General features: G+C 39.3%; 4 protein-coding genes and 1 pseudogene across 5 annotated transcripts; 2 read left to right on the top strand and 3 right to left on the bottom strand.

Annotated features, from left to right (window-relative positions):
- Positions 1-1,098: 1,098 nt before the first annotated feature.
- On the bottom strand, positions 1,099-3,578 carry LOC103856332 (annotated as a pseudogene).
- Positions 3,579-3,935: 357 nt separating this feature from the next.
- On the bottom strand, positions 3,936-6,626 carry LOC103856335. Its single transcript, XM_033286774.1, has 2 exons — positions 6,485-6,626; positions 3,936-6,292 (listed from the first exon to the last, which is right to left on the bottom strand). The coding sequence occupies exon 2, from the start codon at positions 6,204-6,206 to the stop codon at positions 4,092-4,094; it is 2,115 nt and encodes a 704-aa protein (XP_033142665.1). The 5' UTR covers positions 6,207-6,292; positions 6,485-6,626; the 3' UTR covers positions 3,936-4,091.
- Positions 6,627-6,856: 230 nt separating this feature from the next.
- Positions 6,857-9,496, bottom strand: LOC103856330. The gene is given in 4 exon segments (XM_033286775.1): positions 6,857-7,144; positions 7,146-7,172; positions 7,174-8,986; positions 9,358-9,496. Coding segments are annotated over 3 exon segments (1,806 nt in total). The 5' UTR covers positions 8,920-8,986; positions 9,358-9,496; the 3' UTR covers positions 6,857-7,111.
- A 91-nt stretch (positions 9,497-9,587) lies between these two features.
- On the top strand, positions 9,588-18,060 carry LOC103856329 (serine/threonine-protein kinase RUNKEL). Of its 2 annotated transcripts, none has more exons than XM_018657064.2 (11): positions 9,588-9,861; positions 9,936-10,025; positions 10,267-10,319; positions 10,407-10,482; positions 10,553-10,614; positions 10,703-10,781; positions 10,860-10,916; positions 11,047-12,678; positions 12,812-13,681; positions 14,013-15,151; positions 16,219-18,060. In XM_018657064.2, the coding sequence occupies exons 1-10, from the start codon at positions 9,814-9,816 to the stop codon at positions 15,141-15,143; spliced, it is 4,098 nt and encodes a 1,365-aa protein (XP_018512580.2). In that variant the 5' UTR covers positions 9,588-9,813; the 3' UTR covers positions 15,144-15,151; positions 16,219-18,060. The 2 variants fall into 2 exon arrangements, with proteins under 2 accessions (XP_018512580.2, XP_018512579.2); XM_018657063.2 differs by having other exon boundaries at positions 14,013-15,158; positions 16,226-18,060.
- Positions 18,061-23,789: 5,729 nt separating this feature from the next.
- On the top strand, positions 23,790-26,435 carry LOC103856328. Its single transcript, XM_009133437.3, has 2 exons — positions 23,790-23,913; positions 24,013-26,435. The coding sequence occupies exon 2, from the start codon at positions 24,020-24,022 to the stop codon at positions 26,129-26,131; it is 2,112 nt and encodes a 703-aa protein (XP_009131685.2). The 5' UTR covers positions 23,790-23,913; positions 24,013-24,019; the 3' UTR covers positions 26,132-26,435.
- The last annotated feature ends 583 nt before the right edge of the window (positions 26,436-27,018 follow it).

The raw sequence follows: 27,018 nt of genomic DNA, 5'->3' as shown, positions 1-27,018 counted from the left end.
GTGACAAAAAATTTAATTAAAATATATATTTTTATTATTGTGCAGAAATTTTAAAAGAAAATATTCACATATTAGAAATTTTTTTTAAAAATATCTTTATATAAATTTAGTTGATTAATATTAAATTTTAAATTGTTTATATGTTATTTTCCTAACTTTTATAATTGAAAACAAAAATTTAAGATAACAAAACAATTTATAAGAATTATCTTATTTAAAAAAATTCTAATATTATAAATAAAATTTCGTTTTAATTATGTAATTAATTATAGATCAAATTCATTAAGGGCAACATTGACTTTAACTACTTAATTTATTATAAATTGTTTTATATCTTACTTTTAAATTTTATAATTGAAAAATATGTTTTAAGAACAACAAAATACATAAGAATTATCTTTAAGAAAATATTATTAATAAAAATTCGTTTTTGATTATATAATAAATTATATATATAATTCATTAAGGGTAGTAATATATATTAACCGCTCTAACTTTCAACGTGAGAACTCCGTTGTTAAAATTTATTTTGTTTATATGCTATTTTCCTAACTTTTATAATTGAAAATTTTTTTAAGATAACAACACAATTTATAAGAATTATCTTATTAAAAAAAAAATTCTAGTAATATAAATAAAATTTTGTTTTTAATTATGTAATTAATTATATATAAAATTCATTAAGGGTAAATTGACTTTAACCACTTAATTTATTATAAATTGTTTTATATCTTACTTTTAAATTTTATAATTGAAAAATATGTTTTAAGATAAAAAAAATATATACATAAGAATTATCTTAAAAAATATTATTAATAAAATTCATTTTTGATTATATAATAAATTATATATAAAATTCATTAAGGGAAATACAAATATTAACTTCTCTAACTTTCAACGTGAGAGCTCCGTTATTAAAATTTACTTCAGCAATGTTTATTTTTGTGCAGAAATTTTAAAGAAAACATTCACATATTAGAAATATACAAATTTAGTTGATTAATATTTAATTTTGATTTGTTTATATGTTATTTTCCTAACTTTTATAATTGAAAACAAAAATTTAAGATAACAACACAATTTATAAGAATTATCTTATTTAAAAAAAATTTAATATTATAAATAAAATTTCGTTTTTAATTATGTAATTAATTATATGTAAAATTCATTAAGGGTAACAATGACTTTAACCACTTAATTCTTCTGAATCCTACAGTAGTGAAGAGGCAACGTATCATCATTACCACCACTGTAAAATGACCAGATCTGGCCGGTTTGGAAAACCTTTCCCTTGTTGGGAAAGCAAAGAGCTTCCGGTTTAGGCTTTGCGTATAGATGAGAAGGAACAACGCTCTCTTCGATTGCTTTTGGTAACGCAGCTTGGTCCAGCTCGTAAGCATCTTTTGGCACACCTTTTATATCAACTCTTTTCATTTTGAAGGAAAGGATGTTATGAGATAAACGGTATAAACTCTGAGATGGGATTTGAATAACGTCTGCTTCTCCCATTCGGAAGAAGACACTTGCAAAGCCTTTTGCTTTGTGCAAGATGGCGACAGATACTCCTTCATCAATGGTGTTAGACAAGATCTCAACGATGTCGTACTCATACTTGCGGTGAGAGTCTGGCTCTGAAGACCAGTTGATAATATCCCAGTTCTTGAAAATGGCCCATGTCTCTCCTTTTCTCGGTGAGACTGTGAAGTTACCAGTCATGATGCTTCCTTGGCAACGAATGGGATGTGAGAATAGGGAACGGTCTTTCGTGTTCTTGTTTTTTCCAAACCTGAAGTTACCAACGGAAACAGGCAGGTCTTCTTCAAACCACTGGATCTCTTTCTCGTCAACTGGATCTGGTTCTAAGTATGTGATCCTAAGGCCAAAGGAAGGAGATGAAACTTTTCTGATTAGAGTCTAGGCATCCCATCTGCTTTGTCATAGAGAGCCCACGCCTGGCATTCTGAAAATTTTGCATCTTCCCTCCGTTTATTAAAGTCGTTGAACTTCAGACCAGCACACTCAGACATCTTTGGTTGTACTGGTACAGCATCTCCTGAACCTGAATCACATAAACCAGGGGTTTTGTTCTTTTCATTCAACTTTTGATTGTTGCTGATGACATTAGGCAATGTTGTTACTTCAGGACGATCAGCCTCACATAGTTGCTTCCCCCATTCTGACGCTTCTAGCCTTCCTGCTGCATCTCCATCATCATTGAATCCTCTTCTGTTATTATCTACAGCCTTGTCAAGAACATCTTCAGAGTGTTTATCCACCTCAAGATTCCCTGAGTTCCCTATTATATCTAGCAATGCTACTTCAGAACAGTTAACTTGATGGAGTAGCTTCCCCCATCCTGACTCTTCTTGCCTTCCTGCATCTCCATTATCATTGAATCCTCTTCTGTTATTGCCAACAACATCTTCAGAATTCTCCACTACTGTTCCCACTTGAGCATCTTGATTCCTATCCATCTTCTGATTCAGGTTTATGGCATTTGACATTAGGTCTTCAGTAGTAGAAAGATCAACCACATGGACTTGCTTTCCGCTTTCAGAATCTTCTCTTGCACCTCCACTATCAGTGGTAACCCTTTTGTTCTTGTGTAGAACACTGCGGTTTCCAGCATTGTAACTTTCCCCACACTCGTTCCTCTGTCTCTTCTCACCAACCTTCACAGCACAGCTCAAACCAGGAGAGCTTGCCTTCCCAGAGAAATGCGTGCCTTGATTCTTACTCGTGGCTGTCTTCTTCGGTTGGAGCGATGATGAACTCACTTCAACCGTTTTGAACTTCTTCTTGCACTTACAAACGAACCATTTGATCGGGAAACGATACTTGAACTTACAAAATGGACACATAGCACAAAATCTTGGACTGAGACTAGATGGTGCAGTCTTAGGCTGAACCTGGTGGCTCTTCGGTGTTGGTGCATGACTCTTCGGTGATGGTGCCTGGCTCTTCGGTGTTGGTGCAACCAAACTGCTCCTAGTAATATGATTTTGACTCGACACACTTTTCTCCGTGGTAGACAAGCTTGTCTGGGTTGCTTTATCCTTTGTTGGAGTGCCTTTAAAAACAGATTCGCTAGCGAAGAACTTCAAGTAGCAAGAATGACATCGTGTGGGTTTGTTGAGAAGGCTAATGTAGGATTTGTACCTGACGCTACAAAACGGACATATAGTCCAAACCATCGAACGGTCACTTGATTGAGCTGTAGTGGAAGTCTCTGAAGCTTCGTTCATGATGGTGATATCCATCAAAGAATCTAATAACTTGCTTCTCTTTGGATCCTGCAAGAAGAATACAATACAGTTTATGGAAAGCCAAAGCATGTGTTCTTTGAAAGCATTTCGAATCAGAACAAATTAAGAAGAACCCTAAATCAAGCATGTGTACATTAAGAAAGTTAAAGACAAGACATTTGGATACATACTACTAACCGATTCAGACAATCGCGGGAGCAGGAGCAAGAAGCTGTTTGCCGGAGAAAAGAGAGAGATGATTCGTCGTACAAGAGAATGTAGGTAAATTAAAAATATACATTCTTCTTTTAGCGGGAAAAGTCCAACCGCTAATGGCGGGAAACAAAAAAAAATGTTATATCTTCATATTATTTTTTTTTATTTTTTTTTTAAACACACATTATAATATTTTGATCATTTATGCTTTAGTTTGTGTTTCTGAAATTGAGTTTGAATATGTGTTTTGTTGGTCGGATTTTTTCTAGTAAATTTGATAATTCGTTGCTAAATTTTGTAAAACTATATCAGATCACATGATTAATAATAAGAAGGAGAGAGCTTGATAAACACTTAACAGAGAACTACCTACTATTGAATCAAATGACTAGTAACTAACTAAACATGGAGAGGTTCAGTAAGTTTCTCAGTCTGATCTAAACCACTGTTCTTTCCTACATTACCATCTCAAGATTCATGACTTTCCATAGATTTGAACCAACAAAAGAAAAACATCCATAAACCTTGGATAAAGTCTTAAAACAAGATCAAACCTGTCAGAATGCACCAAAAAGCTAACAAAAGGTACTTATCTTTCTCTGACATCCGTTGCTCAACGCTCTTGTCACCTCACAATACAGGTACTGCTGTAGAATCAAGTTCAAAAAGCTCTTTCAACTCTCCATCTATCTCCTTGGTCACCCGGGAAGCAGCAATCTGATGAGAGAACCTCAGCATTTTCGACCTTGGGATTGTAAAGATCACTCCTGACCCATCATCATCATCGAAATCAAGTGGCTTGCTCTCAGCTGCTCTAAACACTCTCTTTTTCCTTTCATCTTCCTCAAACTGCAACGCAGGCTCCAACGCAATAACCTTATAGTCCAAGGCATCATCAAGAACTTCTACAATGCCATAGTCCACGTAGTTTTTCTCCATTTCATCGGCACTAAGGTAAGGAGTCCAGAATCTGTATATCGCCCACACTTCACCAACCTTAGGCAGAATAGTATATTCATTGCTTCCCTTGGAGGTTACAGGCACTATCAGATGCGAGAAACGATCAGGAGTGAGTGCTAAGGAGCCTTGAGTCAGCAAGTAAGTTCCCCAACCAACAGGCATTTTCTTCTCCCCATATCGCTCATGCCTCCAAGGGGTGATATCCTTAGGAAAAGGTGTAGCCTTAAACCGGAACGCGTGCATTTTGTAAATTGGAGCCTGCTCAAACGCTTGAGTCAAACTGATCTTATAGATCCTACAGTAGTCCCTAGGCATGTTATCAAAACATCCGATGTATGACCAGATCTGGCCAGCTTCAAAAGCCTTTCCATTTATAGTAAAGCTGAGCTCTTCTGGTTTAGGCTTTAGAGCGGCTAATAAATGTGAAGGGACGGTTACCTCTGGAATTTTTTCTGGTAACGCAGCTTGGTCCAGCTCGTAAGCATACTTTGGCACACCTTTTGCATCAGTTCCAGTCAGTTTGAAGGAAGGGATCATGTGGGAGAAACGGTACAAACTGTGAGATGGAATCTGAACTACGTCTGCATCACCACCAGTTCCCATTCGGAAGAAGACACTTGCAAAGCCTTTTGCTTTATGCAAGAACGCAACAGATACACCAGCAGCTCCATCTGCGTAGTCAGACAAAATCTCCAAAAACTCATACTCATAGCTGCGGTGAAAATCTGGTTCTGAAGACCAGTTAATATCCCAGTTCTTGAATAGAGCCCAGGTCTCTCCTTTTCTTGGAGAAACAGTGATGTGACCAGAGTTGCTTCCTTGGTTGCAGTGGATAACATGTGAGAATAACGAACGCTCTTGAGTGTTCTGATTTTTCCCAAGCCTGAACTTACCAGCAGAAACAGGCAAGTCTTCTTCAAACCACTGGATCTCTTCCTCATCATCAGGATCTGGCTCTAGATATGTGATCCTCAGCCCAAAAGAAGGAACTGAAACTTTTCTGATGAGAGCATACTGTCTAGGAACCTTATCTGTTGTGTCATAGAGAGCCCAGACCTGGCCAACTGCAAAGTTTACTTCTTCCCTCACCTTATCAAAGTCGTTAAACTTCAGATCAGCAGCACATTCAGCAATCTTTGGTTTTACATCACCTCCTGAACTTGAATCACATAAACCAAAGTTGTCATCCACCTTAGCATTCCCAGAGCTTGACGCTTCATCTCCATTAGCAGCAACCTCTTCCCTCTTTCTCTTCTCACCAACAACCTTCACGCCACAGCTCAAACCAGAGGAATAATTTTTCTTACTCCCGGGTTTCAACTCCAAGAACAATTTGTTGAACAACGCCTCGCCTGACCTAGCAAGGACCTCCATTGCAATGGTCTCCCCATGGCACTTCTCACAAACGAACCATTTGTCCACATACAATTTAAGAAAACGCTCTCTATGCCCACAGTTTCGACACGTGGTCCAAAAGCTTGGACGTGTATTGGATGCAACTGGATGGCTCTGCTGTATACCACGGAGCCTCTTAATCAGCACCCTCTTGTGCATTATATCCTTAGATGATGAGTCTTTCCCTGGTAAAAGACCTTGACGAGGTATCTCACGCGCGTAGAACTCCTTGTTGCAAGATCGACACGTGTTCGATATGTGGAGAAAGCTTCTATGCAATCTGTACCACACCATACACTCTGTACACCAAGTCCAGAACTTTTGAATGGCAGTGGAAGGACTTTCTTTATTAATCCAAGTCTCTGTAACGCCATTGATGGTGATATCCATCTTCTAACAAACGACGACACGACAAGGCGGGTTGGGTGGGTCTCTGAGCAAAGTTTGAAGAGAGGTTCCTGTCTCGTGGGTTCCTCCTGTAGAAGAAGATTACACTATTATGTTATGGTTGTCAGATGAGAATATAACCCTAAAGCACGAGTCTTTATACTAAGGAAACCAAATATCACAAATCCTAGGTTGAGCAATTAAGACTAGAGTTCATGTGCAGGATGATGAGTGATGGCAAGACAACAACAAAACAAGACGTTTGGATACAATCTACTTACCGAATCACGCAATATCGGAAGGAAATAGCAAACAGCGGTCGGTCGTAAGTGGCGGAGAGTTTTGCCGGAGGGGGAAAAATAAGAGAGAGCGATTCGTCTCGCACACGTGCGATAAAGTCACGTGCCATAAAGTGCAACTTAAAATATCTCCTTTTAGCGGGAAAAAGTCTAGTCAGCAATGGCGGGAAACAAATTAAAATATGATAAACGTAGTAAAATATCAAAAGAATCATATGAATTTTCTGATTACAGAATAATTGTGTCAGGTTTAAGGAAGATTTAAAGAAGAAGAGAATGTTGGTTTGATGTTTTTTATTTAACTTTAAACAAATCATATATTACAATAATTAACATTTACTTAGTTTGTCTTTGCAAAAAGTTTTGAACATTAAACGTTTCTAGTCTTGTTTTTCAACTAATATGAAACCACACCTAAAGGCCAACGTAAGGATTAATTCACCACAAAAACACAGTTTCACACCAAACTACAGATAACTCCTACTTTATAGATAAGGGAGTTAACAATGAATCAAGAGACTACTCAACCTGAAGAAAGTTCAGTGACTTCATCATAAAAAAGGTCAATCTTTGCTCTTCCTTTTCACTGTGTTGTCTCAGCTCTACAAGTCAGAGAATCAACTTAACAGGCAATACCTCGAAAACTAGGTTCATAGACTTCTTGCAAAGCTTCCATGCATCTCCTTTGTTACTTTCGAAGTAGGAACTTGATGCGAGAATCTAAGCAGTTCACATTTCGGAATCGTGAATCTCACGTCCTCGCCATCCATCCAATGCTCAGCAGCAGCCACATACACCGAACCACAACCCTTAGAATCAACTGATTCAAAGCCACCATCAGGAGCCAAGAGCAAAACCTTGTAGTCCATTTTATCATCAAGAACTTCCACAAGATCATAACTCTGTGATTGAAGATCAGCGACTTTGATGCCATCACTCCAGTTTCTGTATATTGCCCAGACATCACCAGCCTTGGGCATGATGCTGTAATCATCCCCATCTCCAGAGGAGTCTTGGCTTACCAGACGTGAAAACAAATCAAGATCAGTGAATATCTCGAGAACTTTTCTCGCCCGGAAGTTCCCACAGCCGATGGGCATCTCCTTGTCAATCCACTGGATCACGCCTTTGATAGGTCTAGCCTTAAGACGACCTATATTCAATTTAACTACAGGGTCTTGCTCAAAGGCCTGAACAAACGTGATCTTCTGAATCTTGCCATAGAACCGGGGAAAGTTATCGTCACCGCTGCAGAATGACCAGACTTGCCCTGTTTGAAAAGTTATTCCTTTACTAGCAAAGTATACACATTGAGAATGTGTGTTATCCTCCTCAGAGTTTGACACTGTAGGCTCCTCTAGTAGATGTAAAGGGACGTCAATCTCTTTGATGTTTTCTGGTAACGCTGCTGGATCCAGCTCATAAGCACCTCGAGGAGGAACACCTTCTGCTTCTACTCCAGTCATCTTAAACGACGGAACACGATGGGAGAACTGTTCTGTGTAGCCACTACGAATGTAAGATTTAGCTACTTCCTTAGCAAAGCGACAGAATACACTTGTAAAGCCTTTTGCTTTATGGAGGAATCCAACAGGTGCATCAGCAGATATATGAGCATCTTCTTCTGGCACGATTTCGACAAATGCGTAGTTGTATTTACGGTGAGAATCGGGATCAGCTGACCAGTCAATGTCCCGGTAGCTCCAGGAGTGTTTGTAGCGACCCTTGAAGATAGCCCATGTCTCTCCTTCTCTGGGGTAAACGCTGAATCTTCTACCTGCGCTGCTGCTTCCTTCGTTGCAATGAACAAGATGAGAGAACCTTCTGTGATCTTTTATGTCCTCGCTTTTCCCGAGTTTGAACCAACCAACGGAAACAGGCAAGTCTTTTTCGTAGCTCTGTAGTTCTTCCTTGTCATCTGGGTCAGGCTCAAGCCATGTGACGCTAAGACAGGAACCGGGAGCTGAGACTTTTGTGATCTGAGCGTACAGTCTAGGCATCCCATCCACTTTATCATCATAAAGAGCCCATGTCTGACCAACTGCGAAATTTCTTACTTCCCTCAGCCTATCAAAGTCATTAAAAGTTGAATAATCCTGCTTTGCTCTCGCTGGCTCTTCTCCTGATTCTTCTTTTACCAAAGACCCTTTAAGATTCATGTTGTTTTGCACCTCAAAAGCCTGTCGCTTGCTAAACAAAGACATCTGAGACTGAGAAGACTGCTCTCCTCCATCAAAACCAAATTTTTTTATAGCCTTGGTGTCACCAACTAAAATAACTTCTTCAGCCTCTCTTTCTCCACTCACCAATCCTTCCCTCTTTCTCTTCTCACCGTGGTGACGTGGCATCTGTTCGACACCAGATGGATAAAGCTCTCCATCACCATCACCATCACCATCACGGTTGGTCTCTTCCATTAATGTTCTAGCTTTGAGTCTCTCCCCTCTAGTATGATCTCTACTTGGTAAAGTTCAATCCTTTTCACTAACAACAATGAAACAAATAGAGTAATCAAACACCAAGCCGAAGTCAAAACAAATTTTCACAAGATTAACTGCAATAAGCAAAATGTATTCCTCAAGGGAAGCATATACTCAACATTCAAGCACAGCGTAAATAAAAATAGAGTAAAACTTTCAAAAAGACAAGGCAATAAGAAGTAAGCTACTGAAAATTTCAAAACCTCAAACCCTAGCGATGTGTAACGATAGAGAGAGTAATACTCAATGGTCAATGCTAAGAGAGCCAGATACAGCGATAGAAGCCAGGAAAGTATAATAGAGACTTAAATCGAATATATCGGCGGTGTGTTTTGCCACCGGATAAGGAAGAAGAAAGGTGGTTAAAGAGCTCACACAGTCTACGAGGCCGACGTCGGAGAGAAACTGTGACGAAGGTTCCGTTCGTCTTCGGAGGAGAACGAATAATTTCACTCTCTTACTTTTTTTTGTGCGCTACTCGATTTACCGCTTTCCCCCCCCTTTTCACGGCGGTAAAAAAGCCCATTTCCCAATTCATTTTGGCGGGAAATATCTTATAGAGAAGGATAAATGGGCCCAACAAGCCCAGTTTCTCCATTTTATTAAATTCCGGTATTTTTCAAAATATATTAATCAAAATTATCCTAAATTTGTCCACTTCTCCTTGGGATTTGAATTTTGAAAATTCCATATTTTTCTCTTCATCGCTTCCCCTCTCTGTTTCTCTTTCTTCCCAGATCGTTTCAACAACAGCCCGTCGGCCACTAGTTAACCTTAGAGCTTGGAAGATTCCGAATCGGTTCTCAGGCGGGGCGAGTTGAAGCTTTGAGGATGAATCAGTACCACATTTACGAAGCTATTGGGCATGGCAAATGCTCGGTAATTTCTACTCTGCTTTACCATTACCCAATCATTTGTTATTTGTGCTCAAATCACTTAGTAATTCGTTGCAGACTGTGTACAAAGGAAGGAAGAAGAAGACGATCGAGTATTTCGCCTGCAAGAGTGTCGACAAGTCGCGCAAGAGCAAAGTTCTTCAAGAGGTACTCACTCACGAGAGATCTTTCTCCTCTTTTGCCGAATCAGTGATTTCATGCTTAGGTTTCCTGAGATTGAATGCTTGGTTTTAGTGAGCTGGTATCTGAATAGTGACGGATTCACTCTAGATTCGTCATCAATTAGGGATCTTAAGTTTCTATTTCGGGATGATTTGTTTGTGAGTCGAAAGGCCGAATTGATCTGACTTTCGAAGGGACTTGGATACTGACAAGTTTCCTTTTTCAGGTCAGGATCCTTCACTCGTTAAATCATCCAAATGTACTCAAGTTCTATGCGTGGTATAGACTTTTGCTATTATCTAAACAGTTATCTGCCTCTCTCTTTGTTTACTTGTTTCTGATTATCTTCTTCTTGTGGTCTCTCAGGTACGAAACTTCTGCTCACATGTGGTTAGTTCTCGAATACTGCGTTGGGGGTGATCTCAGGACCTTATTGCAGCAGGTATTGCTTCTACTTCAACTGTGCTCTTGATTGTATATCACAGGTTTTCTGAAATTCACTTGTTCTGCAGGACTGTAAGCTGCCAGAAGACTCAGTCTATGGTCTTGCCTATGATCTTGTTATAGCCTTGCTGTAAGCTCCTTTTCTTACTTGTATTACACTACCTGTAGGTGCATCTTAAATGGTTTCTCTTATGGACATTTTTTTCCGGAATTTTCAGGTTCTTACATTCGAAAGGAATAACATATTGTGATCTGAAACCATCAAACATCTTACTTGATGAAAATGGACATATCAAGGTAAGCAGTTTTCTGTCTTTTCTATGCAGGTGTGTAGTTTATTTGGTTTAAATGATATCATATTGCTTTGTGTTGCAGCTATGTGATTTTGGGTTGGCAAGGAAGCTAGATGATATTACTAAATCTCCATCCACGGTAAAGAGTATTTTTCTGAAAGTTTTTTCTATATATAGGCTTAACAGTGTTAGTGAATCTATGATTTCAAATTACACCGGAAACTGTATGTATAACATAAATACTCATTTCTTGTGATAACTTGCATCAGGGAAAACGTGGAACTCCGTATTATATGGCTCCAGAACTATATGAAGATGGAGGAGTCCATTCTTTTGCTTCTGACCTATGGGCACTTGGCTGTGTGTTATATGAATGTTACACAGGGAAACCTCCTTTTGTGGCAAGAGAGTTCACCCAGCTTGTGAAATCTATTCATTCAGATCCAACTCCTCCACTCCCTGGAAATGCAAGCCGTTCATTTGCCAATCTCATTGAGTCTCTTCTTATCAAAGACCCAGCGCAAAGAATACAGTGGGCAGATCTCTGCGGTCATGCATTTTGGAAGAGTAAGATAAATTCAGTACAGTTGCCTCCTCAGCCTGCTTTTGATAATATGATTGGCATATACACAAAGCCATGTCTTTCCGAGCATAACGGAGACAGACCATGCAAGACCCCTCAAAAGTCTCGAGAGAAAGATCCAAAAGGTGGTTCGAAGCACAAGGAGAACTCCACTCAAGATTCAAGGGGCCATGAGACGCCACAAAAGGGTACTCCTGTTGGTTTAAAAACTCAAACAAAGTTTCCTAGTAAGGCAACTGAGGAAAAACATGGTGGTCGTCCGGGTGCTAAACGACAGGTGAATATTCTAAGATTGTCAAGGATAGCAAAGGCAAATCTCCAAAAGGAAAATGAGAAGGAAAACTACAGGAGACCCTTACCTAATAGCAACGAGAACTGTGCTGAAGTGAAGATCGATAACACTGATATGGAACTTGATTTTGATGAACACAATGATGAGGATGGTCCAGATGAATCAGAAGGAAATGAGAACACCTCTCGTGCACAAGATGAAAGAGTTTTGAGTCAAAATGAGAGTCACAGAAGGCAAGGAGTTAGGAGTAAAAATGTGCCTGATGAGAACTCGTCTGCAAATGGAACCCCAACCTCGGGTGAAGCCAGAGGTTGCCATGAAGAGCAGTCAGAACCTATTGAAGTGTCAGCTGCGCTACTTAGTGCTAGTCCTCAAGTCAAAACTCATAGAGGAAGAGATGTTTCTGGGATTAATGTTCACCACGACTCGTCTAAATCACCTTATAGCCTCAGTGACGTCCTTTGGCATTTGTCTGATCTTTCTGTTAGACCCGTCATGCCCAGCAGAAAATCTGACAAAGAAGCTGTGCCTTCTCTCTCATTCGAAGCACCACAGCCTTCTGATTTTGGTAAGATGAGAAAGCAAGAACTTGAACCGCTTAACAATAGAATCATAACGGTTCTAAGTGGGAGTAGTGCTGGCATCTCAGAGAAACAGAATTTGATCAGATACCTTGAGACATTGAGTACCAATGCTGATGCAGCCAACATATTGACCAACGGGCCAATAATGCTTGTGCTAGTTAAAGTTCTGCGATTATCCAAGACCCCAGCGTTTCGTGTCCAAATTGCTTCACTAATTGGTTTGTTAATTCGGCATTCTACTGCTATTGAAGATGAGTTGGCAAATTCTGGTATTTTAGACTCTCTTACCAATGGCCTCAGAGACAAGCATGAAAAAGTGAGAAGGTTCTCTATGGCAGCCCTAGGTGAATTGCTATTCTACATCTCAACTCAAAATGAGCATAAGGATTCCAAACCAACAGAATCCCCATCCAAAGAAACCAGGTCTACATCGGGTTGGCAGGTCAGCATTCCCGAATTGTTACTCTTACTTTGGCTTTTAATGTTCATGGTGTTATTCATGGACCAGAGTACGTTGCTTCATATCTTTTCATTGATTCCTGTTTAAAAATATTCTTTTTTTTTTCTTGAACTAGGTTTCAAGTGCCTTGATCTCTCTTGTATCATCTATGTTACGCAAAGGAGAAGATGACCTGACTCAACTCTACGCGTTGAGGACAATAGAAAACTTCTGCAGTCAAGGAGGTTATTGGGCCAGTCGTTTCTCCAGCCAAGATGTGATAAGCAACCTCTGCTATATTTACAGGGCAGCTGGGAAACAGGAGAGCATAAGACAGACTGCTGGATCATGTTTGGTCCGTCTTGCTCGTTTTAACCCTCCTTGCATTCAGACGGTTGTAGAAAAGCTTTCATTAAAGGAAATAGCTTCATCTTTCGTCAAAGGCAGCGCAAGAGAGCAGCAAACTTGCTTAAATCTTCTGAATATGGCTATGATTGGAAGTCACACGTTCCCAAGCTTTGGAAGGCATCTTGTAACATTGACAGAGGAGAAAAATCTTTTCCCTAGTTTGCTTTCCATCATAGAGCAAGGAACTGAAGTTCTGAGGGGAAAAGCTGTTCTCTTCGTTGCACTTCTGTGCAAAAACAGTAGGCGGTGGCTAACAAATTTCTTATGCAATACAAGATTTCTTCCCGTGGTGGACAGATTAGCCAAAGAAAAAGACAGTTATGTGCAACAATGTCTTGAGGCATTCGTGAATGTCATTGCCTCCATAATACCGGGTTTGCTGGATACAATAACCAGTGATATCCAGCAGCTAATGACAGGAAAACGCCATGCACCTGTTTCTCCCCTTAATGGTCGAGCTGCCCCAAAGACTAATCTACACTTGTTCCCTGTGGTTCTTCATCTTCTTGGAAGCTCTTCGTTTAAGAACAAAATGGTAACCCAACAAATCCTGCGCCAGCTTGCAAATCTTACAAAACTTGTGGAAGCCTCATTTCAGGTCAGTAGTTACAACTTTAAGATGTTCTTTTTATATATTCTCTTCCTTCAAATGAAATGCTCTGTTTTATTTGATTTTGCATTAATAGGATTGAATAAATGCCCGTCAAAGTTTAAATACCTTGCCTTATGATAGCTACTCTTCTAGAATATGGTTAGGATTGCTTATTGGATAGGATTAAGAATCTCATACCGAACTTTCACTATAGATGTGTGTTTAAGATCTAACATGTTTTAAGAACTTTCTCCACTTGCTCTCTTGTCTTAATCACGGTAAACTTTGATATGACATACTTGTGCAATTTTTTTCATGACTTCTTAACAATTCGCAGGGAAGAGATGACTTCCGTATAACCCTTCTTCAAGTTCTAGAATGCATAGCAGAAGAAGCTCCTCTGGTTACACAAAATGCTGAGATTATTATCCGTGAGGTTCTCCCATCTCTGGCTGCAATTTACAATGGAAACAAAGACGGGGATGCTCGGTTTCTCTGTTTGAAGATCTGGTTCGACTCAATGACAATTCTCTTAACCGAGTGCACACAATTGGAGCAACAAACCTCTGAGGATTTGAAATCAGTATCCAACTCTCATTTCCTCCCACTCTACCCTGCACTGCTCCAAGACGAAGATCCAATCCCAGCTTACGCACGAAAGCTACTTCTCATGCTAGTTGAGTTTGACTACATTAAAATCTCCAGCATTTTGCATCAGAATACAGTTTCACAATGCTTTGAGTTTCTTCTCGGAGACTTGTCAAGCGCGAATGTAAACAACGTCAAGCTCTGTCTCGCCTTGGCCTCAGCTCCAGAGATGGAAACTAAACTACTTTCTCAGCTCAGAGTAGTGAGGAGAATCGGGAATCTGCTAGAGTTCGTGAATGCCAAAGACATGGAAGATTTCCTTGAGCCTACTTTAAGTCTCTGCAGAGCTTTCTTGTTACGGTCACTTGGGAACAAGAAAGGTCTCCGCTCAAACTACACGAAAGAGCCAACGCTATTATCAGAGGCATCTTTCACATTCGAGGTCGATCCACAAGAATGTGTAAGAGACATTGCAGACTTCGGTAGCAACATCGGCTTGTTCTTGGACCTCGCGGCCTCAGATGACACGAGCATCGCAGTAGCAGATATTGCCTCTGAATGCGTCGTGTTGCTACTTAAAGCTGCTTCGAGAGAAGCCGCCATGGGGTTTTTAACCAATCTTCCTAAGATCACACCGATCCTCGACTCGTGGCGCAGGAGGAAGAGCACGGAGACACAAGTGTTGGTATTGACGAGAATCTTGCATTGTTTGGGTTATGCGTGCAAGCAGTATCTATCGCATGCCATGATTTTGTCGATACCAGGATATGATATCTATAAGATCAACGCCATTGTCTCTGAGATCAAGAACTCAGACGTCGCGGGTCTTAACAGCGTCGCTTCGCTAGTTGCTGTGGAGTTGCAGAGGTTGCCTCGTTAATTTTGGACTATTCTATGAAGGTTATTCAGAGATAAAGATAATACTGAAAATACTTTTATTGATTTTTCCTTACCCCTTACACCATCACATTACATCATATATATATAGAGGCAATAAGGAAGGATCTAGACCGCAGCCAGCTGTGACATCAGTAGCTGGCAATGGTCAATGCAGCGTATTTGTTATGCAGCTGTAAGGGTTGCTTTTCCGTACTCCTTGCGCAGCTCCTTGGCGTTTTGTTCGATCCCAAAACGACCGTTGAAGCTTCGTCCTGTTGTGTCTTCATAATAGGCTTCTTCTGTAGCTGATACACTTGGGCCATCGGTTCCTTTTCTTGGCCCACGCTCATACCCCCTCGCAAACTCGTGGTGGGGTAAAACACAACACCGAGTTTGGTTCTTAGAGAGTAAAACACTACCTGCGAAAGCGACTTAGTGAAGATATCTGCAAGTTGAGACGTTGCAGGAACATGATGAACGATCAGGTTCCCTTTTGCTACTTGCTCCCGAGCAAAATGAAAGTGCGTGGCAAAGTGTTTGGATTTCTTGTGCAACACGGGATTGGCAGTTAGATGAACTACAACAAAAGAAAAGGACGAAAAGGAACCGATGGCCCAAGTGTATCAGCTACAGAAGAAGCCTATTATGAAGACACAACAGGACGAAGCTTCAACGGTCGTTTTGGGATCGAACAAAACGCCAAGGAGCTGCGCAAGGAGTACGGAAAAGCAACCCTTACAGCTGCATAACAAATACGCTGCATTGACCATTGCCAGCTACTGATGTCACAGCTGGCTGCGGTCTAGATCCTTCCTTATTGCCTCTATATATATATGATGTAATAAGGAAGGATCTAGACCGCAGCCAGCTGTGACATCAGTAGCTGGCAATGGTCAATGCAGCGTATTTGTTATGCAGCTGTAAGGGTTGCTTTTCCGTACTCCTTGCGCAGCTCCTTGGCGTTTTGTTCGATCCCAAAACGACCGTTGAAGCTTCGTCCTGTTGTGTCTTCATAATAGGCTTCTTCTGTAGCTGATACACTTGGGCCATCGGTTCCTTTTCTTGGCCCACGCTCATATTCTAAACCAATGTAACAGTTTATGATAACGATTCAAGTCTTTTTATTGTTATTTGTACAATGCAAAGTATGTCTACATTCTCGCTGTTAAACTAGGAGTAAGCTGTAGCTTTTGAAAATGCAAAGTATATCCAGGCTTTTGCCATTTTCTCGAGGAGCTTTGAGACGAGAATTGCTTGTGAATAATTTATACAACATTTTCACAAGTATTTTGTAGATTTTTTTTTTGTCTGGTTAATTATGCTATTACAAATTATGAGAAATATTATCTAGGATATTTTGTAGAATTTTGTAAATTGTAGAAATATTACCTAGGATATTTTGTAGAATTTTGTAAATTGTGGTTTGTCTGTGTATTTGATAATGTTGTAGTTCCTTAAGATACTAGTGGTACTAAACGGGGAACAAGTGTACTATGCGACTATGTGAGTCTTATCCTCTTTTATAGGTACTTTTCTCGGTTGGTGTTTTTAATAGGAGAGAGTTACACTAAGGGACACAATATGACTTTATGTAACACTCAGAGACACATAGTGAAGTTGAGACACATTATGTAGACAGCTGTATATTTTGTGACAAAATTAATCCTACTTTTGTCTAATATATTTTGTAGACAGCTGTAAAGAGAAGTGTGTTGTAACTAGGTATATGTGATAAAATGAATTGTTTTTGGACCATACAATTAGAAAAGTTTTTTTTTGATCCAAAAGTTGTTTTTCTTTTATTTTTTTAGTTTCTTCTACGGGGCTTAACCAGTGTCTCTTTCCTCCACTTCCACTTTCATTATCATTATCATTATCACCCTTTCAATCACCACCTCCATCATCATCTTCATATCCGCCATCACCACCTCCTCCACCCGTTACCACCTTCGTTTTAATTACCACCTCCGTTTGAATCACTAATTCCACTATCTCTTCCATCTCTCTTACCACTTTTGTATCCACCCCCGAGACCTCTATCCACAACTCTTCCGCTCACATCAACAACATAAACACAACCACTGACCATGAGATCCATGTCCACAATTCTTCCGAACACATCAACAACATACACACACACAACCATGAGATCCCCGTCCACAACTTTTCCGACCACATAAACAACATCCACACACACATTGACCAAGCAAGCTACCATCACCTCCATTAATCACCACCTCCAGTTTCTCATCTCCCTCTATTACCACTTTCGTATCCACCACCGAGAGCCCCATCCGCAACTCTTCCGGTCACATCAACAACATCAACACAACCACTGACAATGATATCTTCATCCACAACTCTTCCGACCACATCAACAATATCCATGCACACATTGACCAAAAGAGCCACCGATCCTCATCCACAACTCCTCCGACCACATCAACAATATCCACGCACACATTGACCAGGAGAACTACCGTCACCTTCATACCTACCATGTCACCACCGCCTCCTCCATAACCACCACCGCCTGGACTATGGTATCCACTGCCATCTCACCACGGTATCCACCACTGCTTCCATGGGACTAAGCGCCACCGTTCATAGCTACCAACGCCTTGTTCATAGCCATCATCGCTTCCATGGGGGGTAGAGAAGACCGATAGATGTATGCTCAAGAATAGAGATGGAGAAGATGTTGGCAGGGAGAAAGGGGGTTAAGGAGAATTTTGGATCGAGAAGATTACGGTTCGTTTTCAGAATTTGATTTCTAGATCGAGAAAATGTCGAGAGATAAAAGGGTTATGATTACTTTTCTGAATTTGGGAATCTGAAGAGATAAGATTATTTGTTTAAAAAAAATAGACTTTACTCTTTCTTTTAGAAAGGCTCACTGCTCTCAACTTCAGTCTCAATTCGAATCTTCTTGACGGATTAATTGCCTTAGTCACTGGAGCTGGATTTTGGAATTCACTCTCCTCTGTGACTTCATCCTCTGTTCAAGTCCAGAAAGCTTGAATCTGCTTCTAGTAATAGCCATGGTAGCTTATCCACGGTAAATCCCAAGCTTATCACAATCGATTTATTTACAAGGTTTGTTTCATCACACTCATCGATTTGGATTAGGATCTGAACATTTGGAAAAGTAAAATGGAATGAAGAGAGAGGGTTACAAACACAAAATTAGGAGAGATGATGAATTTCCGTAATGAATTAGAAAAAAAAAGAGAAAAAAAAAGTAAAATTTGGTCTAAGGGTATTAGAGTCTTTAGACACATAGATTGTGTGTGGAAAGTTCAATGTGTCTCTAAATGTAATTGCAAACTCATAAAGTGTCCTTGGGTGTAAAATTTTCTTTTAATAGTGCAGTATCTATTAAAAACACTATTTGTATACGAACGTAGTATCAGTTTTCCACATTTACTCAAATTTGGATCATAAATTTTTTTTTGGTCGAAAAATTTGGACCAAAAAGGAAGACTCTAAAATAAGAAAAGAAAAATATGGATCACATGCTTTGCAGCTCTGGCACATGCCAATAATGCAATAACCGACCGTTTACAGGTACGTACGTACCTAACCAATTCAAATGAACAATTAATCTAAAATATTTAAAAACTCCAAAAGTATTGCATCCGTAATTACACAGCTTGACTCTTGAAACTGACTTTTTGTCAAGTATTTATTTGAATATTCAGAAGATGGTACTTTGGTGATGTAGAAAACCGCGTTCTTGAAAAAAACAAGAAGTCGTAGAAGCTTATATAATACTTCAACTTTATTTATTCACGATACGGTTGATTATGTCTGCTCAAAACCATATATATATCCACTACTGGTCGAGACGAAAAGAACAAGAAAAACAATGACAGAGAGGAAAACAATACAATTTCTTCTTCTAAGCTTGGTTCATATACTTTTATGTGTATCCTTACAGGTTGGTGTGACAGAGGCAAGATTCCGTCACCTAGGTCAGTCTCTTTTTTACTCAGAAAATTATAAAATTTACAGTTTAGTAAGTTATTACTTTAAATAAATTTTCTAATTACAGCTTCCTTTAATAATTCTATCTGGTGGGTTAATTTTGTAATAGGTGTTGTGAAATGGACAAAAAAGATAGGCGTAAGCCCTTCCCCGCCTTGTGGAGCTCACCAAAGAAGGCCTCCTTATAAGAGAGAAACAGAAAAGTCTTGTAGACTCTTTCCCCCGAGAGCTCCTTAACTTGTGCTCTCGCTACAAGATTTAGCAACGTTGAATATGTACGCAGAATTTGCCCACCACCGATATTGTGTGATTCCAATCACTATTTACTATTTAGTAACGATGTAACATAAGGGAAAAATAAATATATGCACGATGTGACAACGCTATCATTGATTATTTTCTTTCAAAAATTCATGTGTACATGGTAAAAATAATAACAGTAACGATAGTGCATGCTAGGCTATTACGTACATAGTTACTTGTAAAATATAATTGTAATGATAAACCACGCGTTTGTGGTCGGTTGATCAAGGCGTTTCGTGGATCCCAAAAGATCCAAGTTCAAATCCGCAACACACCAAATTTCCACAGCGCGTGGCCACTAGGACTTTCATATTCTCTCTACAGGAAATGATTTACCATAAAGATTACTTATGGAAAATGTCTTCTTAGCCTCTGAACTGGTGAAAAATTATCATAAAGATTCGGTGTCGGAGAGGTGTGCTGTGAAGATTGATGTGTCAAAGGCGTTTGACTCTGTGCAATGGTCGTTCTTGTTGACAGTGCTTGGGGCATTAAAGTTTCCGGAGAAGTTTATTTTGTGGATTAAGAAGTGTATAGAGATGGCTTCGTTCTCAATTCAGATCAATGGGGAACTAGCGGGCTATTTCAACAGCAAAAGAGGTTTGCGTCAAGGTTGTTCCCTTTCCCCGTACCTGTTTGTCATCTGTATGCAAGTCCTCTCGAAGCTCTTGGATAAAGCTGCAGCAGAGAAGAGAATCGGATTTCATCCTTACTGTAAAGACCTGAACTTGACTCACATTTGCTTTGCGGATGATGTTCTTGTATTCTCAGATGGGAAAAAGACTTCAATTGAGGGCATCCTTGCAGTGTTTCAGGATTTTGCACAAATGTCTGGACTTAATATTAGTTTGGAGAAGTCCACATTATATTTGGCTGGTGTTAAAGCAGATGATAGTGAGAATATTCTGGAGCAATTCCCCTTTGAAGCTGGAACTCTTCCGGTCAGGTATCTCGGACTTCCTCTACTTACAAAAAGAATGAATGTGCAAGACTATAGTCCTCTTATATCCAGAATGGAATAGGATATCTACTTGGACAGCACGACACCTTTCTTTTGCTGGGCGGCTTCAACTTATTGGATCTGTGCTATATAGCATCATAAATTTCTGGATGTCTGCTTTCCGATTGCCTAGTAAATGTGTTCAAGAGATCAACAGCATATGTTCTGCTTTTCTCTGGTCAGGGCCGGTCTTGTCAACACAAAAAGCTAAGATAGCGTGGGTTGATGTGTGTAAACCAAAGGAGGAAGGAGGACTTGGTCTGAAGAATTTAAATGATGTCAACCGAGTATCTTGCTTGAAGCTTATCTGGAGAATTTTATCAAATAAATATTCTCTTTGGGTGAAATGGATTTGGAAATATCTTATCAGGAAAGGATCCTTTTGGAATGTCAAGGAGAAGAGTTCTTTGGGATCTTGGATGTGGAAGAAATTGTTGAAGTTAAAGCCTTTGGCAAGGCAACTTTCGAAAATGGAGGTTAATAGTGGCTCGAATGCATCTTTCTGGTTTGATAGATGGTCGTCTCTGGGGACATTAATAGAGTTAACTGGTGAGAGGGGGACTGCGGATCTTGGTATTCCTATTAATAGTACAGTGGAGAATGCAATACAGTTATACCGGTCAAAGAGACATCGAGTTACTACCCTGCAGCAGATAGATCAAGAAGTGCTGTCTCTAAGAAACAGGGGGCTAACAACGCAGGATGATGTGTGCCTTTGGAAGCGAGTAAATGGGGAGTTCAGGGAGGGTTTCTCCACGTCGCAAACTTGGGACATCATTAGAGAAAAGTCGCCGGAGGTAACCTGGTCTAAAGGAGTTTGGTTTAATGGGGCCACTCCAAAGTTCTCTTTTCTTATCTGGGTTGCTGTCCATAATAGACTAGCGACAGGGGATAGGATTTTGCGTTGGAATCCTCAGGCTATGACTACTTGCTGGTTCTGTAAAGCGGCTTTTGAAACAAGAGACCATTTATTTTTTGAGTGTGATTACTCTAAAGAAGTATGGTTGGAGACTATAAAGAACTTAGCAGGTAGCAGGCGTATATATAAGTGGTTGGAGGTAGTACGGGCAGTGGTTAATGGGTTTCAAGGAAGGCTTGTAACTTTCCTGTTCCGTTATTGTTTCCAAGCAGTGGCGTATGCAGTATGGAATGAAAGAAACCTAAGAAGATTAGGTATTTCTTCTCTACCTGCTTCTTGTCTAATAGCCAGATTAGATAAGTTGATCAGGAATAGGATTACTTCTTTGAGAAGAAGAAAAGGAGGGAAATTTGACAAAGCAATGGAGCTGTGGTTTGATAGGAGTTAAGGAGTCAATTCAGTTTTGTATAGAGTTTACAGATTTTTCTACTTTGTATAGAAAGGGGGCAGCTTCAATTCTGTAACAAGGTTTTTTTGATTGGAATGAAATTTAAAATTCTTTCAAAAAAAAAAAAAAAAGATTTACCATTTTTTTTATAATTGTAATCATAGTTTTATCTTATATGGTCATCGATCTTTTCTTGGTTTATCTGTTTATATATATCAAACATATATATACAAGCATGTATCTATAGACCGTAGGATACGCAACCATAATAAGATTTTTTTAGAAACGAAAATAATGAGATTCAATGGGCTTATGAAAAATAAAAGACTACGTAATAGGATGGATCTACTACAACTGCGAATACAAGACTGGCTGTCTGATCAACAAGGCCGTTAATCATTCGGCAGCATCATTGACCTAAACATGGCTTCTCCGAGAATAAAAATAGAGCACCACATTGATCACGTGCAGCCATTGTAAATGACATCGGAGTGAATCGAAATAAGCTTTCTTTTTCTGAGTTCTATTAATTAACAAAAGGATTTAAAGGTTTCGGTAGGGTCTGGTTGGGATTTAATGATTCTCAAAATGAGTTTAAAAAGAAAATCTTAGTTTCAAAACGTTTAATCGATTGAACATTGGAAGATATCACTGATCAGGCAAATGATTGACATTATATGTTTGTCACAGAGATGTTTCAATTTTAATATTACAAATAACAATAGAACGTTCACAACAAACACATCTAACTATTTACAAATGAACAATCTACAATAAACGGTGAACGGTTAAGTCTACAATATAGGGAAACCTCAAAAAGTCTTACATCCATAATTATCCATCCAGGATATGATCTCTAATATTTGACTATTCAGAACATGTTACAGCTAGATGATGTACAAAAACCGCGTGCTAGAGAATACAAATTATCATTGATTTTGTAATGTTTATTTATTTGCTATATGTTGAAAAAATCTCTTTATCAACACTACAAATAATCAAGTTCACGGTTTTATTTTTGATTACTTAAATTGATAAAATTAAAATCTTATAAAAAGTCAGACTATATAAAGACTAATTTTTCCTTTAATATAATATAATATAATATTATTTTTTAAAATTACTATTGCGTATAGCCGTGTAGCATAGAAAATCTCTTAATAAATAAATATATGTCAAATCGTCGAAGAAATTCATTGATTTATTTTTTCACTATATGTTTGATCTTGGCAGCTTCCATTTTCTTAATTTTATTTTCCTTGACTTCTATATATATTATATATATTCTACATTCCTACTGGTTGACATGTTACAAATTGGAACCAAACAATTATGATAATGAATAAAACAGCAAAACCCCTTTCTTTTATATGCTTAATTTTGCCAGCATCCATTTTATGTTATTATTTTTCTTGACTTCTTAGATATATACTACTTGTCGACATGTTTACAGATTGGAAACCAAACAATTATGATAATGAAGAAATACACAAAAGCCTTTCTTCTTCTAAGTTTGTTTTATACATATTTCTACGTCTATCCTTTCCACAATGTTTTAAAAACCGGACAAAGCTTCTTCTAATTACTCAAATTTCGCGCCCTACCAGCAAACCAATGAGCCAAAATCAGAAACTAAAACAAGAGTAGAGCACTCGCTACTCGCTAGTTCTATCTCACAGTCCATTTTTGGTTCAACTCGTTTTCTTCCTTTCATAGGTTAGAAATGTTATCTGTCATGAAGTTTATCCATGCAAACTTTTTCTATCTCTAAGGCAACGAAGCCTTATCATGTAAACATTTAAATTTTTAATTTGAAAGTACTTTGTCAAAAAAAAAAAAAAAGAGTAGACCAACTTGAGAATGTAAGTACAATTTTAGGATATTTTTTGCTACATTTTGAAAGAAGGAAGCTATATTTCACCGGATCTGTGTTATCTGGACATATGAAAATTCAAAATGATTATCTGGGCATTTTAGGCCCAACAATATTCGTTAACCCATTTACATTCTTCTCGTCAGCTATTTTCCCGCCAAAATGAATTGGGAACAGAGCTTTATCACCGCCGTGAAAAGGGCAAAGCACAACTGTAAAAGAGTGAGATTTGTCCTTCTCCTCCAAAGACGACGGAACATTCGCCGCAGTTCTCTCCGACATCGGCCTCTTCTTAGTCAAAGTGAGCTCCTTAATCTCTCAATCTAGCGTTCCTTAGTATAAAGACGCTTGCTTTAGGTTTAGGGTTCTTACTAATATAATATGTATTCTTCTTCTACAGCACGAAGATGGATCTCACCATTAATGCCGTTACAGAGACTTGGATCAAAGACACTTCCTCACCAAAGTTTTGGACCACGTGTCCATTCTGTTCCGTGTGTTACAGATTACATAGAAGCTTTGTCAGCAAACAGACAAGATGTCGATGTTGTAACAAGGACTTCACCGCGCGTGAGACCCCTCTTCAAGGCCTTTCGTCTAAAGACAGTACACCTAAAAGGATACTGAGTCAGATGCTCCGTGAAACACATCAGTACCATCCGGTTGCTCCTTCCAGTTCCGGTCCAAGCTTTTGGACCACGTGTCGAAACTGTGGGTGTAGACATCGTTTTCTTAGAGTGTATTTAGACAAGTGGTTCGTTTGTCCGAGTTGCAAGGAGGAGACCATTGCAATGGAAGTACTTTCAAGTTCAGGTGAGGTTCGGTTCAGCAAATGGTTCCAAGAGTTTAGATCCATGTGTAAGAATGAGGCTGCGTCTGTCTCTGGAAACAAAAGCTCTCCTGGTGAGAAGAGAAAGAGGGAAGAAGAGGTTGCTGCTTTATCTCAAAATCACAGCAAGCCTGAAGGTGCTGTAGATAAAAACAGAAGAGGATTCAATGGTAATGGAGATGAAGCGTCAAGCTCTGGGAATGCTAAGGTGGATAACAACTTTGGTTTACGTGATTCAAGTTCAGGAGGTGGTGTACAACCAAAGATTGCTGGTCTGAAGTTTAACGATTTTGGTAAGCTGAGGGAAGAAGTAAACTTTGCAGTTGGCCAGGTTTGGGCTCTCTATGACACAACAGATAAGGTTCCTAGACAGTATGCTCTCATCAGGAAAGTTTCAGTTCCTTCTTTCGGGCTTAGGATCACATATCTAGAGCCAGATCCTGATGATGAGGAAGAGATCCAGTGGTTTGAAGAAGACTTGCCTGTTTCTGCTGGTCAATTCCGGCTTGGGAAGAATGAGAACACAAAAGACCGTTCACTATTCTCACATGTTATCCACTGCAACGAAGGAGGAAGCAACTCTGGTCATTTCACTGTTTCCCCAAGGAAAGGAGAGACCTGGGCTCTATTCAAGAACTGGGATATTAACTGGTCTTCAGAACCTGATTCTCACCGCAGATATGAGTATGAGTTTGTTGAGATCTTGTCAGATTACACTGATGGAGCTGGTGTATATGCTGCTATCTTGCATAAAGCAAAAGGCTTTGCAAGTGTCTTCTTCCCAATGGGAACTGGTGATGCAGACAAGTTTTACATTTTACCTCACAGTTTGTACCGATTCTACCATAGGATCCCTTCCTTCAAACTGACTGGAGTTGACGTCAAAGGTCTGCCAAAGTATGCTTACGAGCTGGACCAAGCTGCGTTACCTGCAACAATCGAAGAGGTAACCGTCCCTTCACATCTATTAGCAGAGTTTGCACCTCCAAAGCCAGAAGCTCTCTGCTTTCCTATAAACGGAAAGGTTTTTAAAACTGGCCAAATCTGGTCATACATCGGAAGCAATGACAACATGCCTCGAGACTACTGTAGGATCCATAAGATCAGTGTGACTCAAACATTTGAGCAGGCTCCAGTTTACAAAATAGTCTCCTACCGGTTAAAGGCTAAGCGTTTACCTGAGGAAGGCATCATCCCTTGGGAGGACAAGAAACTGCATGTTAGTTGTGGAACTTTCTTGGTGACTAAAGTTTTTGCAGCGCTCGCTCCGAATAACTTTTCACATCTGATGGTGCCTCAAGCCTCCATGGAAGGAAATGAATATACGTATACCATTCTGCCTAAGGTTGGCCAAGTGTGGGCGATATACAGATTCTGGAATGGTTTCCTTGAAGAAACCTATGAGGACTACGTCGTTGTGGAAGTTCTTGATGATGCCTTGGACTATAAGGTTTTAGCGCTGGAGCCTGCGTTGCAGTTTATTGAAGAGAAAGAGGGAATGAGAGTTTTTGGAGCAGCTGAGAGTAGGCCACGTGATTATGATGATGGGGATGAGGTGATGTTTACAATCCCAAAGTTGAAAGTGCTGAGATTCTCTCATCAGATTGGTGCTTCCCGGGTAACTAAGGAGATAGATGGAGAGTTGAAAGAGCTTTTTGAGCTTGATACTGCAGCAGTACCTGTATTGTGAGGTGACAAGAGCGTTGAGCAACGGGTGTCAGAGAAGGATAAGTCCCTTTTATATTAGCTTTTGGTGGGTTCTGACTCAAGTTTTGTTTTTGCTTTAAGATCTAAGACCCTTTAAACTTCAAGACTATATCCATGGTTTATGTATGTTTTTCTTTTGTTGGTTCAAATCTATGGAAACTCATGAATCTCCTGCGATGGTGCGTAGGAAAAGAGCAGTGGTTTGGATTAGACTGAGAAACTTACTGAACTTTCTCCATGTTTAATTACTAGCCATTTGATTCAATAGTAGTTCTTTGTTCATTGTCTATCTAGCTCTCCTTCTTGCATACATATGAGCTTAAGTAATCTCATCATTGGCCTTTGTGTCATCTCTCAGCAGCTTGTTATCATCAATCATGTGATCTGATATAGTTTTTTTCATGACTTGAAATTTGTCAATTTTACTAAAAAGATCCCACCAACAAAATTTAAAACAAACACACATAAATTCAATTTCAATTTCTGTTACGCAGAGATTTAAGTAAATTTCAGAATATGGATCTAAAGGGTTGAAATTATCCGATCAAATGTATCAACAAACTGCTCATTCAATTATAATGGAGATGCAAGAAGGCAAGAAGAGTCGGGATGGGGGAAGCAACTCCATGAAGTTAGTTGTTCTGAAGAAACATTGCCGAGTGTCATAGTGAGCTCAGAGGTGAAAAAACTCTGAAGATGTTATTAACAAGGAAGCATTAGACAATAGAAATAGACGATTCAGTGATAAATTGATAATGGAGATGCAAGAAGGGTAGAAGCCTTAGGATGGGGGAAGCAGCTCCTTGAAGTTGAACGTTCTGATGACATCAGCACGAATCTAAAGCTGAATGAACACTTGAAAGAGCTGTT

The sequence above is a fragment of the Brassica rapa genome, chromosome A03 (assembly GCF_000309985.2).
Source record: "Brassica rapa cultivar Chiifu-401-42 chromosome A03, CAAS_Brap_v3.01, whole genome shotgun sequence".
In the NCBI taxonomy this organism is placed as follows: Eukaryota; Viridiplantae; Streptophyta; class Magnoliopsida; order Brassicales; family Brassicaceae; genus Brassica; species Brassica rapa.
The sequence above is the reverse complement of the archived record's forward strand: the minus strand, read 5'-3'. Positions and strand labels throughout refer to the sequence as shown.

What these genes read in the sequence shown, in the direction of transcription:
- LOC103856335 (XM_033286774.1), bottom strand. Translation starts at nt 6,206, where the DNA reads ATGGATATCACCATCAATGGCGTTACAGAGACTTGGATTAATAAAGAA.
- LOC103856329 (XM_018657064.2), top strand. Translation starts at nt 9,814, where the DNA reads ATGAATCAGTACCACATTTACGAAGCTATTGGGCATGGCAAATGCTCG. An exon ending in GTACTCAAGTTCTATGCGTG is followed by an intron (nt 10,320 to 10,406) that starts GTATAGACTTTT and finishes GTGGTCTCTCAG; the next exon opens with GTACGAAACTTCTGCTCACA. An exon ending in GATCTTGTTATAGCCTTGCT is followed by an intron (nt 10,615 to 10,702) that starts GTAAGCTCCTTT and finishes CGGAATTTTCAG; the next exon opens with GTTCTTACATTCGAAAGGAA.
- LOC103856328 (XM_009133437.3), top strand. Translation starts at nt 24,020, where the DNA reads ATGGATCTCACCATTAATGCCGTTACAGAGACTTGGATCAAAGACACT.